The sequence below is a fragment of the Malaya genurostris genome, chromosome 1 (genome assembly GCF_030247185.1).
Source record: "Malaya genurostris strain Urasoe2022 chromosome 1, Malgen_1.1, whole genome shotgun sequence".
Taxonomy (NCBI): Eukaryota; Metazoa; Arthropoda; class Insecta; order Diptera; family Culicidae; genus Malaya; species Malaya genurostris.
Window position 1 is genome coordinate 5,619,147 of NC_080570.1, and position 21,357 is coordinate 5,640,503.

At 36.5% G+C, this 21,357-nt stretch overlaps 1 protein-coding gene across 3 annotated transcripts in view; it reads left to right on the forward strand.

Annotated features, from left to right (window-relative positions):
* LOC131431006 (uncharacterized) overlaps positions 1-21,357 on the forward strand; it is a 352,841-nt gene that overhangs the window by 172,613 nt on the left and 158,871 nt on the right. For 2 of the 3 annotated variants that reach the window (XM_058596385.1, XM_058596375.1), the window contains exon 3: positions 1,322-2,218. The exons of the other annotated variant lie outside the window; for it this stretch is intronic. In XM_058596385.1, the coding sequence (XP_058452368.1) occupies positions 1,322-2,218 (897 nt within the window). The remainder of the gene's footprint in view (positions 1-1,321; positions 2,219-21,357) is intronic. 3 annotated transcript variants of the gene reach the window in all.

Below are 21,357 nucleotides of genomic sequence, written 5' to 3' on the forward strand. Positions count from 1 at the left end.
TTCATGATTTCGTGATTTTTTCTCATGGCTCTGGCAATGGATTTTTATCCGTGTGATTTTATTATCGGCAAAAACCATTCGATGAGTTTCCTAACGTAGATATTTCTTTTGATTCGCTCTTTTTTTTTCAAAATTATAAATCTACTCAATTTTCTCTGAGAGTGCACATCGACTACTGTTTATCTTCGCAAACCCTACTGGAACTACTTTTCTCTCTCTCTCTCTCCTGACATCAGCAGTCTATAAAAACATAAATGATCCGTCAGCGATAAATATTATTATGTTGTAACTCACCGATGCATTCTCGTGAGTGGTGGGTGGCGAGGACGGGAAGCCAAGTTTTAACCGGCCGCGGGAATCCAACTAAATTCAAAAAGTGCATCTGCATCATCTGTACTCGCACACCCCCCGGTTTTTTTGTTCTTTTCCGATTTGGTGAGGGGAACATTAGTAGTAGGCCGCGCCGTGGAAGAAAGTGAATGATCATAAAAACAAAGGTGATGAGACACAGAGTGCATTCCGCCTGTCTGTTTGTCTGTCTTCCGCGCAGTGGCGGCGGCAACAGCAGTTCTTTGGTGAGAGGCTGCATCACACGACGACGACGACGAGGAGGAGGAAATGACTTTTTCCTTGTTTACCGATCTTTAAATCTAAATGGAAATGGTGCTACCGAATGCCGCGCTTGGATGTTCCTCCCGATGATGCTGTTTACAAATCGAGTCATTTTTCTAACCTCAAAAAAAACGAACATAAGACATGGAAAGAAACATGGAGCGGTGACGAGAAACACGTGTTCGGGAGGTTAATCCAATTTGTTTCACATGGATTTTTGTTTCTTTTTTCTTCTGGTTTTGTTCCGATCAATATTCGTGATGATTGGCGTAGGACGGGAGTTTATCGTTAGTCCCGTCCTTCAATCCCAGCTCGGTTATTAGTCTGCGTGTCGACTAAGCGTGCTCTAAATTTATTACTCGAAAAAACTGACTGCTGCTTATCAGGTACGTAATTCAGTGGCGTAGGTAGAAGGGGGAGGGTTCATTTTAGGCTTTGGGGTTTTCTTCCTCGCTACGCTCTCACCGGTCATATCGCAAATGTGTTTTTCTGGTTCGAACACAAACTGATAACAACGTTCGGACTTTTTGGCCGATTTGCCTGTGCGCTAGTGTGGAATGTGCCGAATGTCAGTCAGTTTGGTCGCGGTGTCATCATCGCCTCTTTTAAACTCAGAACGAAGAACCCTTTTGTGAACCCAAATGGGCGTTTGTTTTTTTTTGTCTTAACCTATAATCATAGCTAACAAAAAGAAATGCCCACGTTTCAGCCCAAGTCCCGCTACACGGACACCTCGTACCTGATCTTCCAGCAGCTGAAGGAAGGTGGACTGCAGTGTGCCTTCCCGGTCATCTACGAACTGCTGCATCCGGGCAGTAAATTTCCAGCAAGAACCGATGAACTTCCGGCCGGGGTGGAACCGCTCAGTGAACCGGGTGCGATCGGTAAGAATGGCAAAAAAGCGACGGGTCAGTACAAATCCCGGGATAGTCGGAAATCTTCCGGCAGTGGAATCCCACGCAAACAGAGCAAAATTGCGGAGAAACGAAAGAACCGTCGCAGTCTGGAGCTGAAAGCCGTCGAAGAGGCTAGCCGCGAGGAGGAAGATGGAATCAGTGTTACCAAAGAATCCCTGACCGTCGTCGATGGAAGAACCACGGACGACGAGAAGAAAGTGCAAGTGTGTGATTTGTCCGCGGGGGGAAGTGGTTCGAGTGACGTTCGGCATGTGAGCGTTATCAGCAGCGGTGACGAGCAGTGTTGTGTGGTGCAGAAAGATATCCAGGTGGCGGTGGATTTTCACCATCGGCCGAATTCCGAAGTCGAACCGGGCAGTAGTAGCCGGGTTAGTGGAGTGGAAGAAACCAATAACAACGATGTGAAGTGTAGATCGCAGAACGCAGAACATGTACCGCAGCCGGAGCAATGTGACGCGGGTGAATCGGATGCGGAATCGGTCCGGACGGTGACTCCCGGTGGAGTAGTAGTGGATGGTGCGATTCTGGTGAAAGCACCCAGTGTTCAAATTCGACGGAAGCAGTATCTGTACGAGCCACCGTACCTGACCGGATCCGAGTACAGCGAGTCGGATTTTACCGATACGGCCAGCAGTGTCGGCGAATTCGACGATACGGTGGCCGAATATGCTCGGGTGGAACTTGAAAAGGTAGGTGGCATTGCGGAATAGACAAAAATGTGACCTAATCGGTAAAAATAAATTTCTAATGACAACTGACTGATGTTGTGTGATAAGAAGTGCGGAATAGATTCATCGCTTTGGAGATACCAGCGGTTGTTGCTCCAACGATTTTGACAGTCTGTTTGGTTTTTAACTAGTTTTATTTCTAATTTTCTAAAGTCCTACCCGTAAGTTACTGTTTACCGAATATCGCACTTTCCTATACGATTCAGAGTCTCTAATAATCAAAATTTTTTCGAATACTTTTATTCATGATGCCAAAAATTGATCATTGTTTTGGAAATGATCCCCCTTCACTTTGGAAACGTACCCATTTTTGGAAACGATCCGCTTTTTTTGCAATATAAGATATGATGCCAAAGCATTACATCAATCGAGGAAGGCCATGACTTCTTTTGACAGCCGATTATGTACTGCCAGTAGGGATGGCGATTTTTTTCGAAATACTCGATTATTCAATCGTCGAATATTATTTTTTTAATCTAATCGATTAAATTTTAATCGATTACCAGAGTTATTGGTCGATTACTCGATTAATTATTCGATTGTTAGTATTGGACTTTTCGTATTATTCGATTAGTTAAATAATCGAACATTAGTTTCAAACCAATCGATTAAATTTCAGTCGATTTCTCAGTCATTCGATCGGCATTCCGAAATCCCTAATCTAGGCTCACAAACTGTCTCATCGAAATAGACACTTGAGTTGAACAACGAAAAGTTGTAAATGAATACATATTTAGAATTGTGCAATCAAATAAGTAGTCACCAAATAGATCGTTTGGCTAATGTGTTTAATAAAGGATTTGTGAACTACTAAATTACTTTTTCTAACTTTTGTTCCATTTTGTCTTCTGTTCTTTTGATCCGAGAGGCGAATCTCAAATAACTCGATATTTTCACAGAATAGTTTTAATGTTTGCATTAAAAACACCCTATAACTTTAAAAATTCGTTGGAAAAAGTGATTAAAAAATACATAAAGCAGACTATTTGGGACTCAGCTAGGAGAAGCATTCAATATCATTTAATACCAATTCAATTAAAATTGATATCATCTACAATATCTACTAAAATCTACCGGAAATTCGATGTTTCCCTTTTTAATAACACTAAGTATTTTCTTAAGTTTACGTTTCGTCTTCGACTCATCAGTGCGTCAGCAGATTATGCTGACGCAAACCCCCGGATCGACATAATCCGCTGAGCAGACGTAAAGTTAATGCTATTTGCAAGACACTTTTTTTGTACACATGAAGTGTAACGTCTAACCTGACGTCTCGAACGAAACAAGTTTCGGCTTACTGGCCGTACAGATTGTGGTAATTTGAAGGGGAAAAAGCTTACTTTTACCCCCAAGTTTATCCTAGGTGCACATAACCATTTTCTTAAGTTTACGTTTCGTCTTCGACTCATCAGTGCGTCAGCAGATTATGCTGACGCAAACCCCCGGATCGACATAATCCGCTGAGCAGACGTAAAGTTAATGCTATTTGCAAGACACTTTTTTTGTACACATGAAGTGTAACGTCTAACCTGACGTCTCGAACGAAACAAGTTTCGGCTTACTGGCCGTACAGATTGTGGTAATTTGAAGGGGAAAAAGCTTACTTTTACCCCCAAGTTTATGCTAGGTGCACATAACCATTTTCTTAAGTTTACGTTTCGTCTTCGACTCATCAGTGCGTCAGCAGATTATGCTGACGCAAACCCCCGGATCGACATAATCCGCTGAGCAGACGTAAAGTTAATGCTATTTGCAAGACACTTTTTTTGTACACATGAAGTGTAACGTCTAACCTGACGTCTCGAACGAAACATGATGAGTCGAAGACGAAACGTAAACTTAAGAAAATGGTTATGTGCACCTAGCATAAACTTGGGGGTAAAAGTAAGCTTTTTCCCCTTCAAATTACCACAATCTGTACGGCCAGTAAGCCGAAACTTGTTTCGTTCGAGACGTCAGGTTAGACGTTACACTTCATGTGTACAAAAAAAGTGTCTTGCAAATAGCATTAACTTTACGTCTGCTCAGCGGATTATGTCGATCCGGGGGTTTGCGTCAGCATAATCTGCTGACGCACTGATGAGTCGAAGACGAAACGTAAACTTAAGAAAATGGTTATGTGCACCTAGCATAAACTTGGGGGTAAAAGTAAGCTTTTTCCCCTTCAAATTACCACAATCTGTACGGCCAGTAAGCCGAAACTTGTTTCGTTCGAGACGTCAGGTTAGACGTTACACTTCATGTGTACAAAAAAAGCGTCTTGCAAATAGCATTAACTTTACGTCTGCTCAGCGGATTATGTCGATCCGGGGGTTTGCGTCAGCATAATCTGCTGACGCACTGATGAGTCGAAGACGAAACGTAAACTTAAGAAAATGGTTATGTGCACCTAGCATAAACTTGGGGGTAAAAGTAAGCTTTTTCCCCTTCAAATTAACACTAAGTAATTTGGTGCTTGACGAGGAAGGTAAAGCATCGTCTAGGAATGCTACGAAAAATGCAAAATACATCTAGTATTTTTCATAACAATAAATTTAGCTTGAAACGAACTAAAATTTGTGTAAATAAATTATTTCAAACTTATTGAATTTATTGAAAAATATTGAAATCATTTGACACATAGTAAGAACTTGCGAAAAGAGAATTTTCTTTACGTTTCGTCTTCGACTCGTTAGTGAATCATAATTTATGTGCATAAGAAAAAGGGCTCTGAAAATAGTACAAAAATAAATATTAAAAATAACCTAAAAAACTAAGAAAGAGTTGAATCGGACTAAAAATGACTGAAAAAGACAAAAAAATAAAAAGGACTAAAAAACACAAAAAAATACCATGAAACTAAAAAAAGACTAAAAGACTGAGAGGACTAAAACGACTTCATAAAGCTACAAAAGACAAAAAATACTAAAACAGACTAAAAAAACTAAAGAAACTAAAAGGACTAAAAAAACTGAACAGACTAAAAAAACGAAAGAAAAGACTGAAAAAAAACAAAAAATACTAAAAAATGTTGAAAAGACTAAAAATATCTGCAAAAAGAGTGAAATACTAAAAAAGACTTGAAAAGACTAAAAAAGACTGAGAAGAAGAAAGTCTAAATAAGACTAAAAAAATTAAAAATGACTAAAAAACCAAAAAGATTAAAGAGAACTAAAAATACTAAAAGGATTAGAAACAATAAGAAAGACTAAAAAGACTAAGGAAGTCTAAAAAAGACTAAAATAACGTAAAAAAACCAAATAGACCTAATAATGCTACAAAAGACAACAAGACTAAAAATGCTAAAAAAGATTAAACATCCATATCGAACAAAAGAACTAAAAAGACTAAATAAAATTAAAACGACTAAGAAATACAAAAAAAGACTAAAAGAAACAAAAAAGAATAAAATGGAAAAGGACTTAAAAATACTAAAAATGATGGAAAGACTAAGAAAGACTAATAAAAACTAAAACTTAAAAAGAAAAAAAAACTAAAAATACTAAAAGGACTAAAATTACTGTAAGGACTAAAAGACTAAAAAAAATTAAAGAAATAAATAAGGTTAAAAAGGATTGAAAAGACTGAAAAGACTGAAAAGTCTGAAAAGTCTAAAAGAACTGAATAAACTTAAAAAAAGAATAAAAAAATAGTCTTTTCAATTTACCCGGTTTTAACCTAGTTACGGTCGTTCACCTGGTAAAAAATACTAGAAAAAGACTATAAAACTAATAAAAAAAAACTAGAAACAGACTAAAAAGGCTGAAAAGAAAAAAAAATATCAAAAGGGAGAGTGAAATACGTAAAGAGACCTCAAAAGACTTGAAGGGTTAAAATGACTAAAAATAAAAAAAGACCAAAATAGGCTAAGAAGGACTAAAAAGACTGAAAAGACTAAAAAGTCTGAAAAGTCTAAAAGAACTGAATAAACTTAAAAAAAGAATAAAAAATAGTCTTCAATCTTTTAAACAAAAAATACTATTATTATTATTATTATATCGTTTATTTATACCCGGTTTTAACCTAGCTACGGTCGTTCACCTGGTAAAAAATACTAGAAAAAGACTATTAAACTACTAAAAAAACTAGAAACAGACTGAAAAGGCTGAAAAGAGAAAAAAATTTCAGAAGGAAGAGTGAAATACGTAAAGAGACCTCAAAAGATTTGAAAGGATTAAAAGGACTAAAAATAAAAAAAAAACATCAAAATAGGCTATGAAGGACTAAAAAGACTGAAAAGACTAAAAAGATTCAATAAAACTTAAAAAAGACGAAAGATTAAAAATACTGAAACAACTAAAAAGATTATAAAAACCAAAATAGTAAGAAAATAGACTAGAAAAGACAAAAAAAAAGACTATAAGAAACTAAAAAAAGACTAAAAAGACTGAAAAGACTTAAATGACTCAAAAAGAGTGAAATACTAAAAAGGACATAGAAATAATACAAAGACTGAAAAAGAATTAAAAAGATAAAAAGATCGAAATACTAAAGAGGACCTTAAAAGATTAAAAAATTTTTAATCATTTTTAACTGAAAAAGATTGAAAAGAATCAAAAAGGCTAAACAAAACTAAAAAGACTAAAAGGACAAAAAAGACCAAACATATTAAAAATACTAAAAATGAAATAAAATATTAGAATAGGACATAAAAGTTTAAAAAACAAAAAAGGTTGAAAAGACAAAAATGACTGAAAAAAGAGTGAAATAGACATTAAGAGACTGGAAAATACTAATAATGATTAAAAATACTGAAAAAGACTAAAACGATCAATAAGACTGAACATACTTAAAAAGGCTGAAATACAAAAAATAGACTATAAAAAACTAAAAAGACTACTTATTTAATTACTAAACCCATTCCATCGGACTGATGTCGAAGTGGACTATCCGAATAGGAAAAAGCCCATCTTAGTTGAACAGCGAAAATGGTTTTTTTTTGAAAGCAATCTCAAACGATAACTACACAACATTTTAAAAATTAGTACAAACAACTTGAAATAAATTGAATCATAACAAATAATCTATCGTCAGATAATTGCAGATCGCTTGATTCTTCCAGCAAAGCGGGAAGGATCTGAAAATCCAAACAACTATCCTACTGCAGGAAATGTTCTTATGCATGCAGTAATTGGCTCGTTATATCCGAATACAGTCCCATGAATAATAAAAAGATTAGAAAGACTAGAAAGAATAGAAAGAATCGAAATACTAGAAAGACTAGCAAAACTGAATACACTAGGAAACTAGGAGTCGACATACTAAAAAGGTTAAGACAAACTAAAAATAACTCAAAATGACTAAAAGCTGAAATGATTAAAAGCACCAAAAAGACTTAAAACGATTGAAAAGAAAAAAATAGACTAGAAATGATCAAAAGAACTCAAATTCTAAAATGACTAAAATATATAAAAATGCTAAAGCAATTGAAGAGACTAAAGAGAGTGAACAGACTTTACTACTAAACGGACTGAAATGTCTGAAAAGACAAGAAAGACAGACTGACTGAGAAGACAAGAACAGATACTAAGAAGTCTAGAACACAGACAGGGACATGACTAGAAAGACAAACTGAAGATCAGAATTGAAAAGTAGAAGACAGACGCGAAGTCGGGCTAGAAGGAACACAAGAAGATGGACTGAAAGACAGACTGAAATCAGATTGGAAGACAAATTGGAAGACAGAATGCAAAACAGATTAGAAGACAGACTGAAAGACTAACCGGTATTCAGACTGAAAAACTGAATAAAAAACAAACAGTACGACAGACTCGAAGTCAAACCTAAATGGGACAGAATAAAAGAAAAACTGAAAGCAGACTTAAAAATGTACCAAAAAACAGACTGATACACAAACAATTTACATAAATAATTTGAAATATGTTAGAATTATCATTTGTCTTGACTAATTTCATCATAATTCCTTTCAAAATTAATGAAATTCTACATCCATTTCATCACTTAGAATATAAAATTCAGTTTCCCGACTCGCAACATTGGCGCACACCATCAAACAACCGTTACAAGCTGCTCAGCCAGCAACGGTCTAGCTGAAAAGCAATTCCGCTAGATGTCCCACCGAGCAAACCGGGGTCCAGCCTACTCTGGTTGGTGTACGTGCTAAAATAGCAGACGGCGATGGGGGCGTTACGCGCCGCATTCCATTCGACTAACCACCGGCTTACTATGTTGCTTTCGGAGCATGTGTGGTGCAAAATTTTGTTGTTATTTTATTCCCTCTTCCCCATTCCTTTTCCTTCGGGCCAACCGATTAAGACAGATTTTCATCACAGGTTGTTAGCGAGCGAGGTAGGCAGGAAGAAAAAAAATAACAACTCAACAACTTTCATTAACCCTTTTTTTCCGCGGGATGCGATGAAAGTCGCAATTTTCTTCCAATCCCGTCGGGCAACCATCGCTCATCAAGACAACCAAATCAATAAATTCACATCGCATTACGCTTAAAAATTTATCCCCCCTCATCCTCGCCTTTCTTCGGCCGTTCCACATGCTGCTCCGTATGTTGTCTGCTGTTGTTGATGTTGTTATTATGTTGTTACCCATTTAACGTTCGCTCGTATTGCTTTCGGCGCATTGTTCGGCGTTTTTGAACACTTTCCGCTCGGGACCGCGGTTCACCTCTTCTCTAATACCTGCGCTGCAGTCCGTCTCGGGGAAAACAACCCATTTTTATTGCCTTATTCTTTGGATCATACCCGATCGAAACAAAGACGAAGAAAAAGGCCTTCGGCTTAGAATCAAACTGCACTTTCCGAAGCTCTCTCTCCCTCTCGAACGAACGAAATAGGTTATCGCGATACGACGCCGGAGCGGCTTACGGACGAAAAGAGGTTACACAAGTTTGGCTGCTCGTTTGATCTATGGCGTCGGTTGTCGATCTGCTATTTTTCCGCTGGAAAATTGTCCGCCACCAATAGGAAACAATTGGCCGATTTAGTCGATTTGACCTACAACCGGCGGGGCTGGTTGACTAACTGACTGACTGACTGACCGACAGACCCCATAAATGGCGATTGTTTCAGCTGATTTGGTTATTTTGTTGCTGTGTGAATATGCGCTTTTTGTGTGATTTTTTTCAATTTGTTGGGAGAAAAAATCTTGTGCTGCGAGTGCAACTTTGACTCGACTCTGCAAAAGAAATTCCTAATCGTGGAACTGCTCTACTCATTGAGCCACTTTGGAGGTGTTTGGGAAACGAATTCAAAATTACTAATTAGCAACTTATTAGCAACAAATTAACAACTGGGTTTCGATTTGTTTTCAGGCTTATTTAGGAGGGGTACATCGTTAACTTCATAAACTTGGCGAAGTACTGAAAAATGAACAACAAATTCAAAATTACCGTGACTAATTATCAATAAATATTTACCTATTTGCGTTAATCATAAACAAATTAAAATTGGTTTAAAGTGGCTCATTGTAAGTAATAAACTATCAACATATAAAAAAATTAAATGATGAAAAAGAGTAAGAAAATGATATAGAATAAAATAAAAATATTACATCTGAAAAATCATAGTGACAAAAATTGTCGAAGGTAGAGAATAATAAGTAAAAAATCACATATCAAAAGTTGAAATATGAGTTTTAAAAAGATCAATAATCAATAATCAAAAGTCGAAAGTCAAAAAGGGGAAAGCAAAATTCAACCGTTAAAAACAAAATCGAAAGTCCAAAGCCAGAAAGCCAAAATTACAAAATGAAAATTGAAAGGTTAAGAGTCAAATGTCAAGCGTCGAAGGTCATAAGACAAGAGTCATAAATCTAGTATTATATTATTGTTCAAAGATGGTAGTTTAAAGTGAAGTCAAAACACAAAAGTCGACTTAAATAGTCGAAAATCAGGTCAGAAATAAAAATTTGAAAGACAAAATTGAAAAGCTAAAGTCATAATTCATAAACCAAAAGTTATATGTTCAAAGTTAGCATTCTAGAAGTTTCCAAAAGCAAAAAAATTGAAAGCCCAACGATGAAAGTCAGTAAAAGAGAAGCAAACAACATAAGTAGAAATGTTTAGGTCAAATTAAAAAAAAACAGAACTTAAAAATCTAAAATCTTAAATTGGAAAATCAAAAACAGAAAGTTGAATGGTAAAAATATGAAAAGCAATTGTCAAAGGCTAAAAACAAGTCAAAGTAAGAAGAAACCAGCCAAAAATCATAAAATAAGTGAAAACACATCTGCAAAGAATTAGAATCGGTAGTCGAAAGTTTAAAATTTATTTCGAAGTTCAATGTCAAAATTCACTATCCAAAATCGAAAATTGTAAGCTCAATAACAGAATCAGATACTCTAAAAAGCGGGCATCCAAAGTTCGAAATATAAACTGTGATAAAAACACAAAACTCAATCAAAAATCTCGAATGTCTTTGAAACAAGATCAACAATCAATAGTGTCAATAGTGAAAAGAGTAAAAATAAAAATCCAAAGTAAAATGTCAAACGTTGCAAATCAAATCGGAAGTCCAAATTCAGAAAGTAAACAGTCCAATATGAAAAATGAAAATTAAAACGTCAAAAGTCAACAGCATCGACAGAGAGTCCAAAGTCAAAAATACAAATCGAAAAATCCAATGTTCAAAGTCGCAAGTCAGTAAATTAGTATGTCAAGAGTTAAAGTTATGTTGAAGTCAAAAGTCAAAAGCTGGGTGGAAATCAAAGGTAAAATATAAAAATTAAAACCAGAATTCAAGCCGAAAGTCAAACATTTAGTGCCAAAATCACACTTTGAAGTCAAAAGTTATGTTAAAAATCGAAAGACAAATGTAAAATGACAAAATTCAACAAACAAAAAGGCTGAAGTAAAAATGCAAGAGTTAAAAGTTAAATGCCGAAATACAAAAGCCAAAAATCATAGATGAAAAATAAATAGTCGAAGGTGTAAAGTCGGAAGTCAAGGGCCAAACGCCAGAACCAAAGTTCAAAGATCAGTGTTAAAAGCTAAATGTGTTCTAACGCCGCCGGCCACGCCCGAATTCAGTCGAACGTGAAAGGAAAAATCAAAAGTCTAAAATGAGAATTTCAAGAATCAATGATAAATATCGAATCAAAAGAAAATCGCAAGTTAAAGTTCGACAATCAATAATTAAATCAAAAATTCCAACACCAAAAGTCAAAAGTCCAAAAACAAAAATCCAAAACCTAAGATCCAATGTTCGAAGCCTGAATTCCAATGTCAAAAGTTAAGTTAAAAGTCAAATATCAAAAGTAATAACTAGAGTCGAAAATGAAAAGCTACAAATCAGAAAGTCAAAGGATATGTTGGAAGTCGACTGTCAAACATCAAAAGTTAAAGGTCAAAAGTTAAAAGGTACGAGTTGAACAATCAATGCTGCAAATTGAAAGTCATAAATCATAAATCGAAAGTTAAAAGTCGAAAATCAAATGTCAAAGGCTAGATGATAAAAAACCAGCACAAAAAAAAATAAGATTCAAAAATTCAAAGACAAATATCTAGACTGTAAAATTCAAAATGTCAAAAACCTTCAGGCCGTAAATGACAAAAGTAAAAATTAAAGTTGAAGATCCGAAATCAAAAGTTAAATGTCAAAAGCTGAGCGCTAAAAATTAAAGGTCCAGCTTCAAATATTAATCTTGTGATTAAAGCAGGCACTCGTTCCGAGTCAGACGCTGTTTTTGACCGCTCGTGGTAGTGAACAAATCGAAACAAAGAACGAAAATGTAGAAAGCGAATAAAAATTTGTCCAGTATTTAACGAGGAAAAGGCAGTTTTGTGAACTTGGAATGGGAAAATAGCAAAAAAAACTACTGCAGAGACGGGACTCGAACTCGTGACTTTTTTGTGGTTTCCTCGATTAGATACTGATTTAATTTAAAAACAAGCACGAGGTGGCTCTACGTCTTAACAAGACTAAAACAAATCGTTAGAAGAAAGATTGTTTAACGGAATATGACATATGACTGTAGTGATGAAAAAGGTGGGTGAGTAATGTCAGAGACATAACCGAATGGACGTAAATACCAATCCCTGTCACGCTGCGGATTTGTTATTTTGAATGGAAGAAAACAACGCAAACGAAGCTTTGGGCTCGATTCGACCACAACCACATAAAAAGTTACTTGAGTAATTTCATGTATGCTTCAAATTTGTTTCTAAATTACTTTAAAAAATCGTAAAACGTCTTAAAACTGCTTCAACACTGCTTGTAAAACTCTTTTAAAACAATCTTCGAACAAGCCATAAAATTGTTCGGTAATTCGGAAATTCCTGTAAATTGTCACAACAATCTCGTTAAACGATCTTGAAACAGCCTTAAAATTGTTTCGAAACTATCTCCAAATTGTTTGGAAATTGTCCCAAAATTGTTTTCAAAAATATCCTAACGTCGTTCAGAATTCTCGAAAGTGTCTCAGAATTGTTCTAAAACTGTTTTCGAAAGTAGAAAACACCAGGTGGGGAAGCAACGAAACATTGGGGCAAAACTACACGAAATCGTGCGAATAAAAACAAGATTTTAACGACGAAATAAAAAAAAAGTTCGGTCGAGAAAAAAATGAGAAGTTTGGCAAGCAGTCTGTAGCAACTGAAGGAGTAGGTACGTTTTGTTTTCAATTTGTGAACACAAGAATTGTTTGAGTTCCTTGGGAAAGGGCAGCAACGGACCCCGAACCGCCAGCAGGACGAAGACCAGTTATAAATTTATGAATGTGAATGTGAATTTATGTGAATAAAAGAGGATCTGACTATTTGAATTGAATTACACTCAAGTCATTTTTTTGAGAAGTATGCTTACCGCATAAAAAACGCTTAGCTTCGAAAAAATCACATAAAAATCTTTGAAAATTCGCATAAAAAACCGCAAAATTCCAAGAAAATTTCAATGTTTCGTGTATTTCTTAGACGAAACAAGAAAACCGCACAACTTTTAAAATTCGCATTCAAAAGTCGCTTAAAAGTGACTTGAATAGTCCCAAAAATGCTTCAAATTTGTTTCTAAATTATTTCGAAAAAAAACAAAAAACTGAACAACAAAACTTTGAAAATTTACATGAAAAAAATCCGTATAATTAAAAAAAAAACATAATTTTGAAAATTCGCATTGGAAAACCGTATAACAGGTGACTTAAGTAGTCCCATATATGCTTCAAATTTGTTTCCAATTTACTAAAAAAAATAGGAAAACATCTCAATAGCGCTTCAACACTGCTTGTAAAACTGTTTCAAAACAATCTTCGAACAAGCCATAAAATTGTTCGGAAACAAAATTGTCTCAAATAATTTTTTTAAACTATCCTAAAACAGTCTTAAAACTGTTTTGAAACTATCTCAAACCTATGTGCAAATCGGTTAGAAGTTGTCCCGGAATTGTTTTCAAAAATTTCCTAGTATCGTTCAAAATACTCGAAAGTGTCTCAGAGTTGTTTAAAAATTGTTTTCCAAAGTTGGATACGGAACACCAGGTGGGAAAGCAACGAAACATTCCGGCAAAATCACACGGAATTGCGCGAATAAAAACAATGGCGAGTTTTAACAATAGAACGGCGAGAAAGTTCTTCGTTTGGCAAGCAGTTTGTAGCTACGGAAGGAGTAGGTTCGTTTTTTTTTCAACCTGTGAACCCATGAATCAACAAATTTATTTAACGAAGAGCAACTTCAAAGATTGACTTCATTTGATGGTCAGATTTCTATTTCAAATTCTTCCAAACAAGAGCGTAAATTCGACACATTTTCTCATTTCGACGTCTTAATATAGTCAAAAACGATTTATGCAGATCACATTAAATGAGTTATCTAAAAAAAACTCTCCACGACGAACACTGCGCGTCTCGATTAGGTTAAATGTGTAACCAAATTTGCCACTTTGTGACAACTTTTTGCCATGTGGCAAACCGTCCTGTGTCATTGTATTTGTTCCATTTTACATACGACCACCCGAAACAGTGCACATCTGCTAAAACATCTGCTTTTATCGTTCGATCTGAAACAAAAAAAAAAAACAAAACGAAAGACGCAATTCGCAGTTTCTGATCCAATATTTGCTCTCAAACGGTGGAATTTGAAAAGCACTTGCGCGGTTTGTAAACAAAATTGAGCGGTTTCGGCCTATCTTTTGTGGCGTGGTTAGTGTGTGTGTGTGGCATTCAAACGAAATTAAGTAGTAGACAAACTTTTTATTCCTCCTTTTCTTTCGACTGACAGCCAAGCGAAATTCCAACGCTCCACTTAACCGCTGACATCAACAGCCAGCGCCAACTGCGATGATCTGTTTCTACCGTTTCTGGCTGTCAAATTTTGTGCCTAACCATAAATGTGCTGCTTCCGAGGGGGACGACACTAAAAAACTGCACTTCGCTTCGATTAGACTTTTTCACGCTGCATACGATTATGCACACTTTGCTTCTCTTTGCTACACATAGTAACGGTTGAATATGGATCGATCGTCTTTTCATGGATTTTTGCTGGTTAAAAACATAATCATGGAGATATGATGTATCGTAATAGGCCATGAAACCTGAAAGTTGCAAATGTCACATGAAGATGCCAGATGCAGACAGTTCGGAGAGTTGTGAACTATCGTCCTATAAATCAGTTTTGTTATATTCTGGTGCATAGCTAACCCACACACCGAGAGCGTATGCTCCGGATTATCTGCCATATCCTATCGGAATGTTGGCCATTCTCGTTTAATATCTGCGTCATTTTCCACAGTTTCTATATTCAACTCGAACCAAAAATTATTATATTCCATCTTCATGCTCCCAGCTACCAAGAAAACAAATTTTCAATGTTGTTTAACCCTAATTTCATTTTACCAATCTGCTGACGAATCAATGTTGACACTCAGTGAATGTCAAGACCAGTAACAGAAACTTTTTAAGAGATCACATGTTCTTTGACTTTCTTTTACACGGTTAGAAACGCTTTTAAACGGATCGATCTAGATGTTTGGATAGATGTAGTTTTTTTCACTTTCCATTGACTTTTTGTATTTTATTTGAAAAAACCAGATCTGTCGTCCCCCTCGGCTGCTTCATAAATTCGTCAGAAGCGGTCCGGAAGGTTGTGGGAAAAGCGGTAATCCTAAAGTCTCTTTAGGTTGAGTTTGCGGTCACCACCGCCGCGCGCACATAAGTCGGAAAGATTTGCGATGAAAAAGAATGCGGTCACCATAAATCTTAAAATTTCTCCGCTTTTCATTTTCCACTTCGCTCCGAAATGTGGCGGCGAAACGGTCTCAGAAAGTGGCAGAACTAACTGAACGGCAGCAGATTGTATGGAGGCCCAATCAAGTTTACCGAAGTAGTTTTGTGCGATTGGTTTCCGGTTTCCGACTGGGGGTAGAAACCAGAACGCAAAATTTGTCTCAATTTGGAAGTTATTCAACTTCCGCTTGGAATTCTCTAATATTTCAATGACAAGCCAAGTCTAACCCGGCAGCTCATTGGTAGTTGCCAACTACGGGACCGACGCTGAAGTCCGGACTGCTACACTAAATAAGTCATATTCAAAGTCGAACTTTCATTTCCAAACGAAGAAATCGGACTAACTGCGAACCGTGCTAAAATCTCAGTACACGAGCATAAAACTTCCCCCTCAACAGAAACAGACTTCCATATTCGATTAAATTATTCCAATAGGTTTCGTCAGGAGGCAAAAAAAACGGCACAAGCAGCTGTTATTTGCCATATTTGGAAAGAAAAACTATCTCCACCAAATCACGAAAGACGACCGTTTACCCAGTCTCCCGGTGCAAGCCGGGTCGGACTGCGGTGGTGTTGGTCGTCTCGTCTTCTACTGGATCGGTTTCGTTTCCGCACCGCTGCAGAAAATCGTGCGAGAAACAACATCCAGTGACAGGACAAAACATGACTCGTATGGAGACCACCACACTACATTGTGAGTCTTTTGCTCGTGATGGGAGGTCGTCGCAGTAGCCTATGAAATATCGTCGTAGGCGAGAGGTTGAAATTTTCGTTGGCAACACTGTGCAGTACCCTGAAGATGACCGGTTTCAGTTAGTGGAGAAACGTTGGTGTGGATGAATCGCTAAAAAAATCACCAGAAATTACTTTTTTGTCAGGGGATACGTTTTTATTTCTTCTTTTTTATTTAAATTACAAATGCAAAATGTAATGGGTTTCTAACATCCACAGTTTATTAAACTTTGTGAAAAGTTCCAATGGTGAAGTAGCGTGTAAGTAAGTCAGTTAAGCATTCCGATTCTTATCGTAGAATGTGTAAAATGTATTTTTTATTATATATTAAAAGGCCCTTTTCAAGGCCACCGATTTTCGCAGCAAGAATTATCAATCGGTTTTCCCCATTGATGAAATTTCTCTTACGAGATAATTTTGGATTTCAAGCGCGTATCAGTAGACCACTATAGAACTATTAACCGAAAGATGAAAAGACTCAAATTTCTAGAAAGATCAACAAGATTAAGAATCCTAATAAAACTAAAAAAACACCAAGGCTAGAGAAGATAAAAAGAGGCAATTACGCAATTACCAAAATGATTAGACATAGAGGACTAAATAAGATGTATACACCAAAAAAATAACAGATTTAAAAGACTAAAATGACTACGAAGACTTGAAAAACTTGAAAGATTGTAAATAGATGCAACACTAAATAGACTTTAAACGCAAAGAATACAGTACTGAAATAGAAAGGACAAGACAGTACAAGATCGGACAAAACCAGACAAGCCCGAACAAGACCTAACGAAAACAGACAAAACCGGGAAAAAATCATCATACAATAAAACATCGGCGAAACGGCTCTCGGCAAAACGCCTTTAGGCGAAACGGCTTTAGTTTTCGACAAAACGGCTTTCGGCAAAACGGCTTGCGACGAAAGTTTTTAATATTTGAAAAGGTTTTTAACGTGTTTTTTTTAACCCGAAGTTACGCGGTTGTGTAATGCGAATTTTCCAAGTTATTCGGTGTTCTTGTTTTGTTTTAGAAATGCATTTCGAAACACTTGGAAAATGATAGATTTTTTTTTCAAAAAAGTATTTTTCGAGACCACATTTCCACGTTTCATGATGAACATGCAGCGAAGCACCTATCACCGATGATGACGCGAATAGGAGCATAATTTATTTGCTAATTAAGTACGACAATATCGAATTTGTTGCTCAATTTTACTAATTTTTTTTTATTACTTCGCTAGGTTCATAAGAAGTTAACTAATGTCGTTTTCGTTTTTAAATTGCACTACACTGGTGTAGCGAAAGCTGCACTGAAACCGTTCGTTTTTACCAATTGCACTACACCAGTGCTACACTTTTTCTGCACCGATACCACTGGTGTAGCACTCATCAAAAGTTTGGTGTAGCTCTGTGCAATGGAATCGTTTATTGTAGTCAATGGTTACTGTTTATGTTTTCGTCATTTTTGTTCGTTTATTCATGCCTCAGTGTAGCACTGCACCGGTGTAGTGCAAATTAAAAACGAAATCGCCATAAATAAGCAGCAAATTGAGTAACAAATTCAAAGATACCGTAACTAATTAGCAACTAATTAGTAACAAATTATCCACAGGGGTTTCGATTAGCATTTAAGCTTATTGAGGAGGGATGCTTCGTTAACTTCATATGAACTTAGTAAAGTACTCGAAAAAAATTAAAAAACCTATGAGCAACAAATTCAAAATTACCGTAACTAGTTAGCAACAAATTATTCACCTATTTGTGTTATTATCTGTGAGAGGTGCCTCGCTAAGTTCATGCTCATCATTATGTCACTATGATCGTTTAGTTTCTTATACTATTAGCTAACTCGGGAGAAATTGTCTTCAAAATTTATCGGTTCGATCAAAAGTTGTAGTCGAAAACGTAAATTTTTCCTTCAAATGTGAAATATTTTCATTTTTTGAAAAATTTTGTATGAAAACATCCAAAAAGGGAATTGTTTACTTTTATCATTCAGTTTCTTATATTATTAGCTAACTCTGGAAAAAATTCCATCCAAATGTATCGGATCTGTCAAAAGTTATAGTCTAAAACGTAAATTTTTTCTTCAAATGTGAAATATTTTCATTTTTTGAAAAAATGTGTATGAAAACATCCAAAAAGGAAATTTTTTACTTATATCATTTTGTTCCTAGTAACTTAGGGAAAATATTCATCCAAATTTATCGGGTCTATCAAAAGCTATAGTTGAGAACGCAAATTTTTTCTTCGAAAGTGAAATATTTCTATTTTTTGAAAAAATTTTGTATGAAAACATCCAAAAAGGAATTTTTTCGCCTATATCATTTAGTTCCTAATATTAATGGCTAACTCTGGAAAAAAATTCCATCCAAATTTATCGAGTTTATCAAAAGTTATAGTTGAAAACGTAAATTTTTTCTTCAAATGTTTAATATTTCTATTTTTTGAAAATATTTTGTATAAAAACATCTAAAAAGGAGTATTTTACTTATATCATTAAGTTCCTCATGATAATGGCTAACTCTGGAAAAAAATTCCATCCAAATGTATCGGATCTATCAAAAGTTATAGTCTAAAACGTAAATTTTTTCTTCAAATGTGAAACATTTTCATTTTTTGAAAAATTTTGTATGAAAACATCATCCAAATTTATCGGGTCTATCAAAAGCTATAGTTGAGAACGCAAATTTTTCTTCGAAAGTGAAATATTTCTATATTTTAAAAAATTTTGTATGAAAACATCTGAAATGGATTTTTTCTCTTATATCATTTAGTTCCTAATATTATTAGCTAACTCTGGAGAAAATTTCTTTCAAATTATTTGGGCCGATCAAAAGCTATAGTCGAAAAACGGAAATTTGTTCTTCCGATGTAAAATATTTGTATATTCTGAAATAAAAGAAGATTTCATCTAGATCAGCAAATGTATGTATGTGCCCTGAATTTTCTAAGAAATGGTTGAACCGACTCAAATCGAAGATCTCGAGATCCCATACAAAGTTGCTGAATTTTATTTAAATCCGACTTCCGGTTCCGGCACTACAGGGAATTATACTGAGGATATTTTTTCGAGGTTTTTTCTATGCGGTTTTACTACGCGGCTTTATTTTTGGCAAATTTTACGCGAATTTTCAAAGTAATGAAATTTTCTTGTTTGACATTTTGAGAGTCGTTGTGAAAGTTGGACAGTTACAGAAATTCAGTAATCTTCTGTGCTCTATATGAACTTTGTTCAAGTGGACGAATTGAGGAAGTCGAGCATGAATCATATTATGTGGAATTGTTAAGAAACAATTTGAAAACTTTTCAAAGGCTAAGTACAAGGCAGTTTTTTTATCGATTAAATTGATGAATCGAACTTGCGACATTCCTGAGCACAATTTAATTTTTTTTTCGAAATGGAGCCCTTGATCGTGTTAAAATTTTGTGTGTAATTCAAAACGTCAAACAAACGGTAATTTCCTCGATCATCTGCGTCAATCTAAGCATGCCCTGATGAACCCCCTCACCGTTTGGTTTGAACCTTTCTCGCACCCAGAGCACCGCTCGCTGCAACCGATTGAAGCCGCCAAAGAGGAACATTCGGCTTTTCGCGCCGAGCCTAAGTGTGTTCTCACATTAATCTTGTTGGCACCATTCCATTGAGAGTCGAACAGTCCCGATCTCGATGCCTCGAGAGAAATGTAGATGCTTTATCGTGGGCCATAATTCACTCCGGTCGGACCCCAATCGGAACTCGAAGGGGACCTTTCGGTTCTAGATTAACTTGTTGCTGTTGTTGTTGTTGTTGAGTCGCGCAGTCCAGATCTCGCCATCCGAAAAAAAAACAGGCGTGGGAATTGTCGTCGGTTGCGGTGCGGGACACTGCACTGAAGCAACAAGTCACAGTCCAAACCATCGACAGACAGCTGGCAAAGGAAAGGGAACGCGCGCGCTTCTAATTCAATGTCATTATCATGTCGGAAACTGATTCGGAAGCAAAGCCAGCAGCAGGCTGTGACTTTTGCTGCGCAAAGCGAAACGTCAGACGAAAGTTTCTGGTTTAATTTTATGCCGGATCACGATTCTCTTGTTACTACGACGCTACTTGATTTCTCACCACCGCCGCCGGGACCCGGATCGGATAGGTAAATGCCCCTGGAAAACGGTTTGTGCGACCTGGCTAGCCCCCGGGGAAGAGGTAGCAGAGGAGTAGTTTGAAGAAAGCGAGTTTTGTTGTGAGTATACTTTGGCTTCTGGATTGTGGTTCGACTCGACTGGTTTGTTTTTCATTTGGTTCTCTTCTTTTAAAGGTCTTGTACGGTATGTGACATTGAAGTTCCGCTTGTGCTCAGGGGTTGAGGACAAACACGCTTTTTTTTCTCTCTCGAGAAGAGGTATAATTTATGGGTCCATTGAAGTGTTCGTCGTTGGTTGGGAAAGGACCGACCGACCGACCGGAGAAAGCACAGCGTGGATTCGGGATTGAGTACATCCCGAGTAGCGAAGAAAATGTGGAGCAAACAACTTCCATTGTGTGCTCGATCCAGTAGGTGATAGCTTTGAGTTAGACTCGAGAAAACAAACATCTGAACAAATATTACTGCTCGATTTACACGTGCGACCGTTTCGTAACTCCACATGAAATTGAACCATCGATAAACACACGGGATTTCCGTCTTCAAGATGATAGCCAAAAATTTCACGCACCCAAGCGCGGTTAGTGACTGACTGGACAGCAGCTGCGAAAACGAGTAAAATGTTCAAACTGGTTTCGATTGTTTACACTAATAACAGAGCTCTGGGTTTACTGCGTTTCCGAACGGTTCCCCATCATCGGGGCCCTTTTATTTTTTGCTGGTCGGTATCTAACGCAATTTACACGCACCGAATCCGTGATCTGAGGGAGCTCATAATCTGCTCGTTTCACAGGTTCCTTAACGTTCACTCATCGGAGCACCCCTCGGCCAAGATCTCCCGCAAGCACAAGATTTTGCTTATTTTAAAACATTCCTCATTAAACTACGGTACGGTGCTGATTTCAAGCAAAAACTCTTCACCAATCGACTGTTTTAGCTATCCCACCACACAATCTTGGAGGGAAAAATTGGGAACGGAACGACGGATGAACAGCAAACGATCCGTTTAATCATTGAACTATTGAGGGAATTTTCAATCGTGTTTTTTCGAATTGGGGTTGCCATCTGTCAAAATCCACAGTTG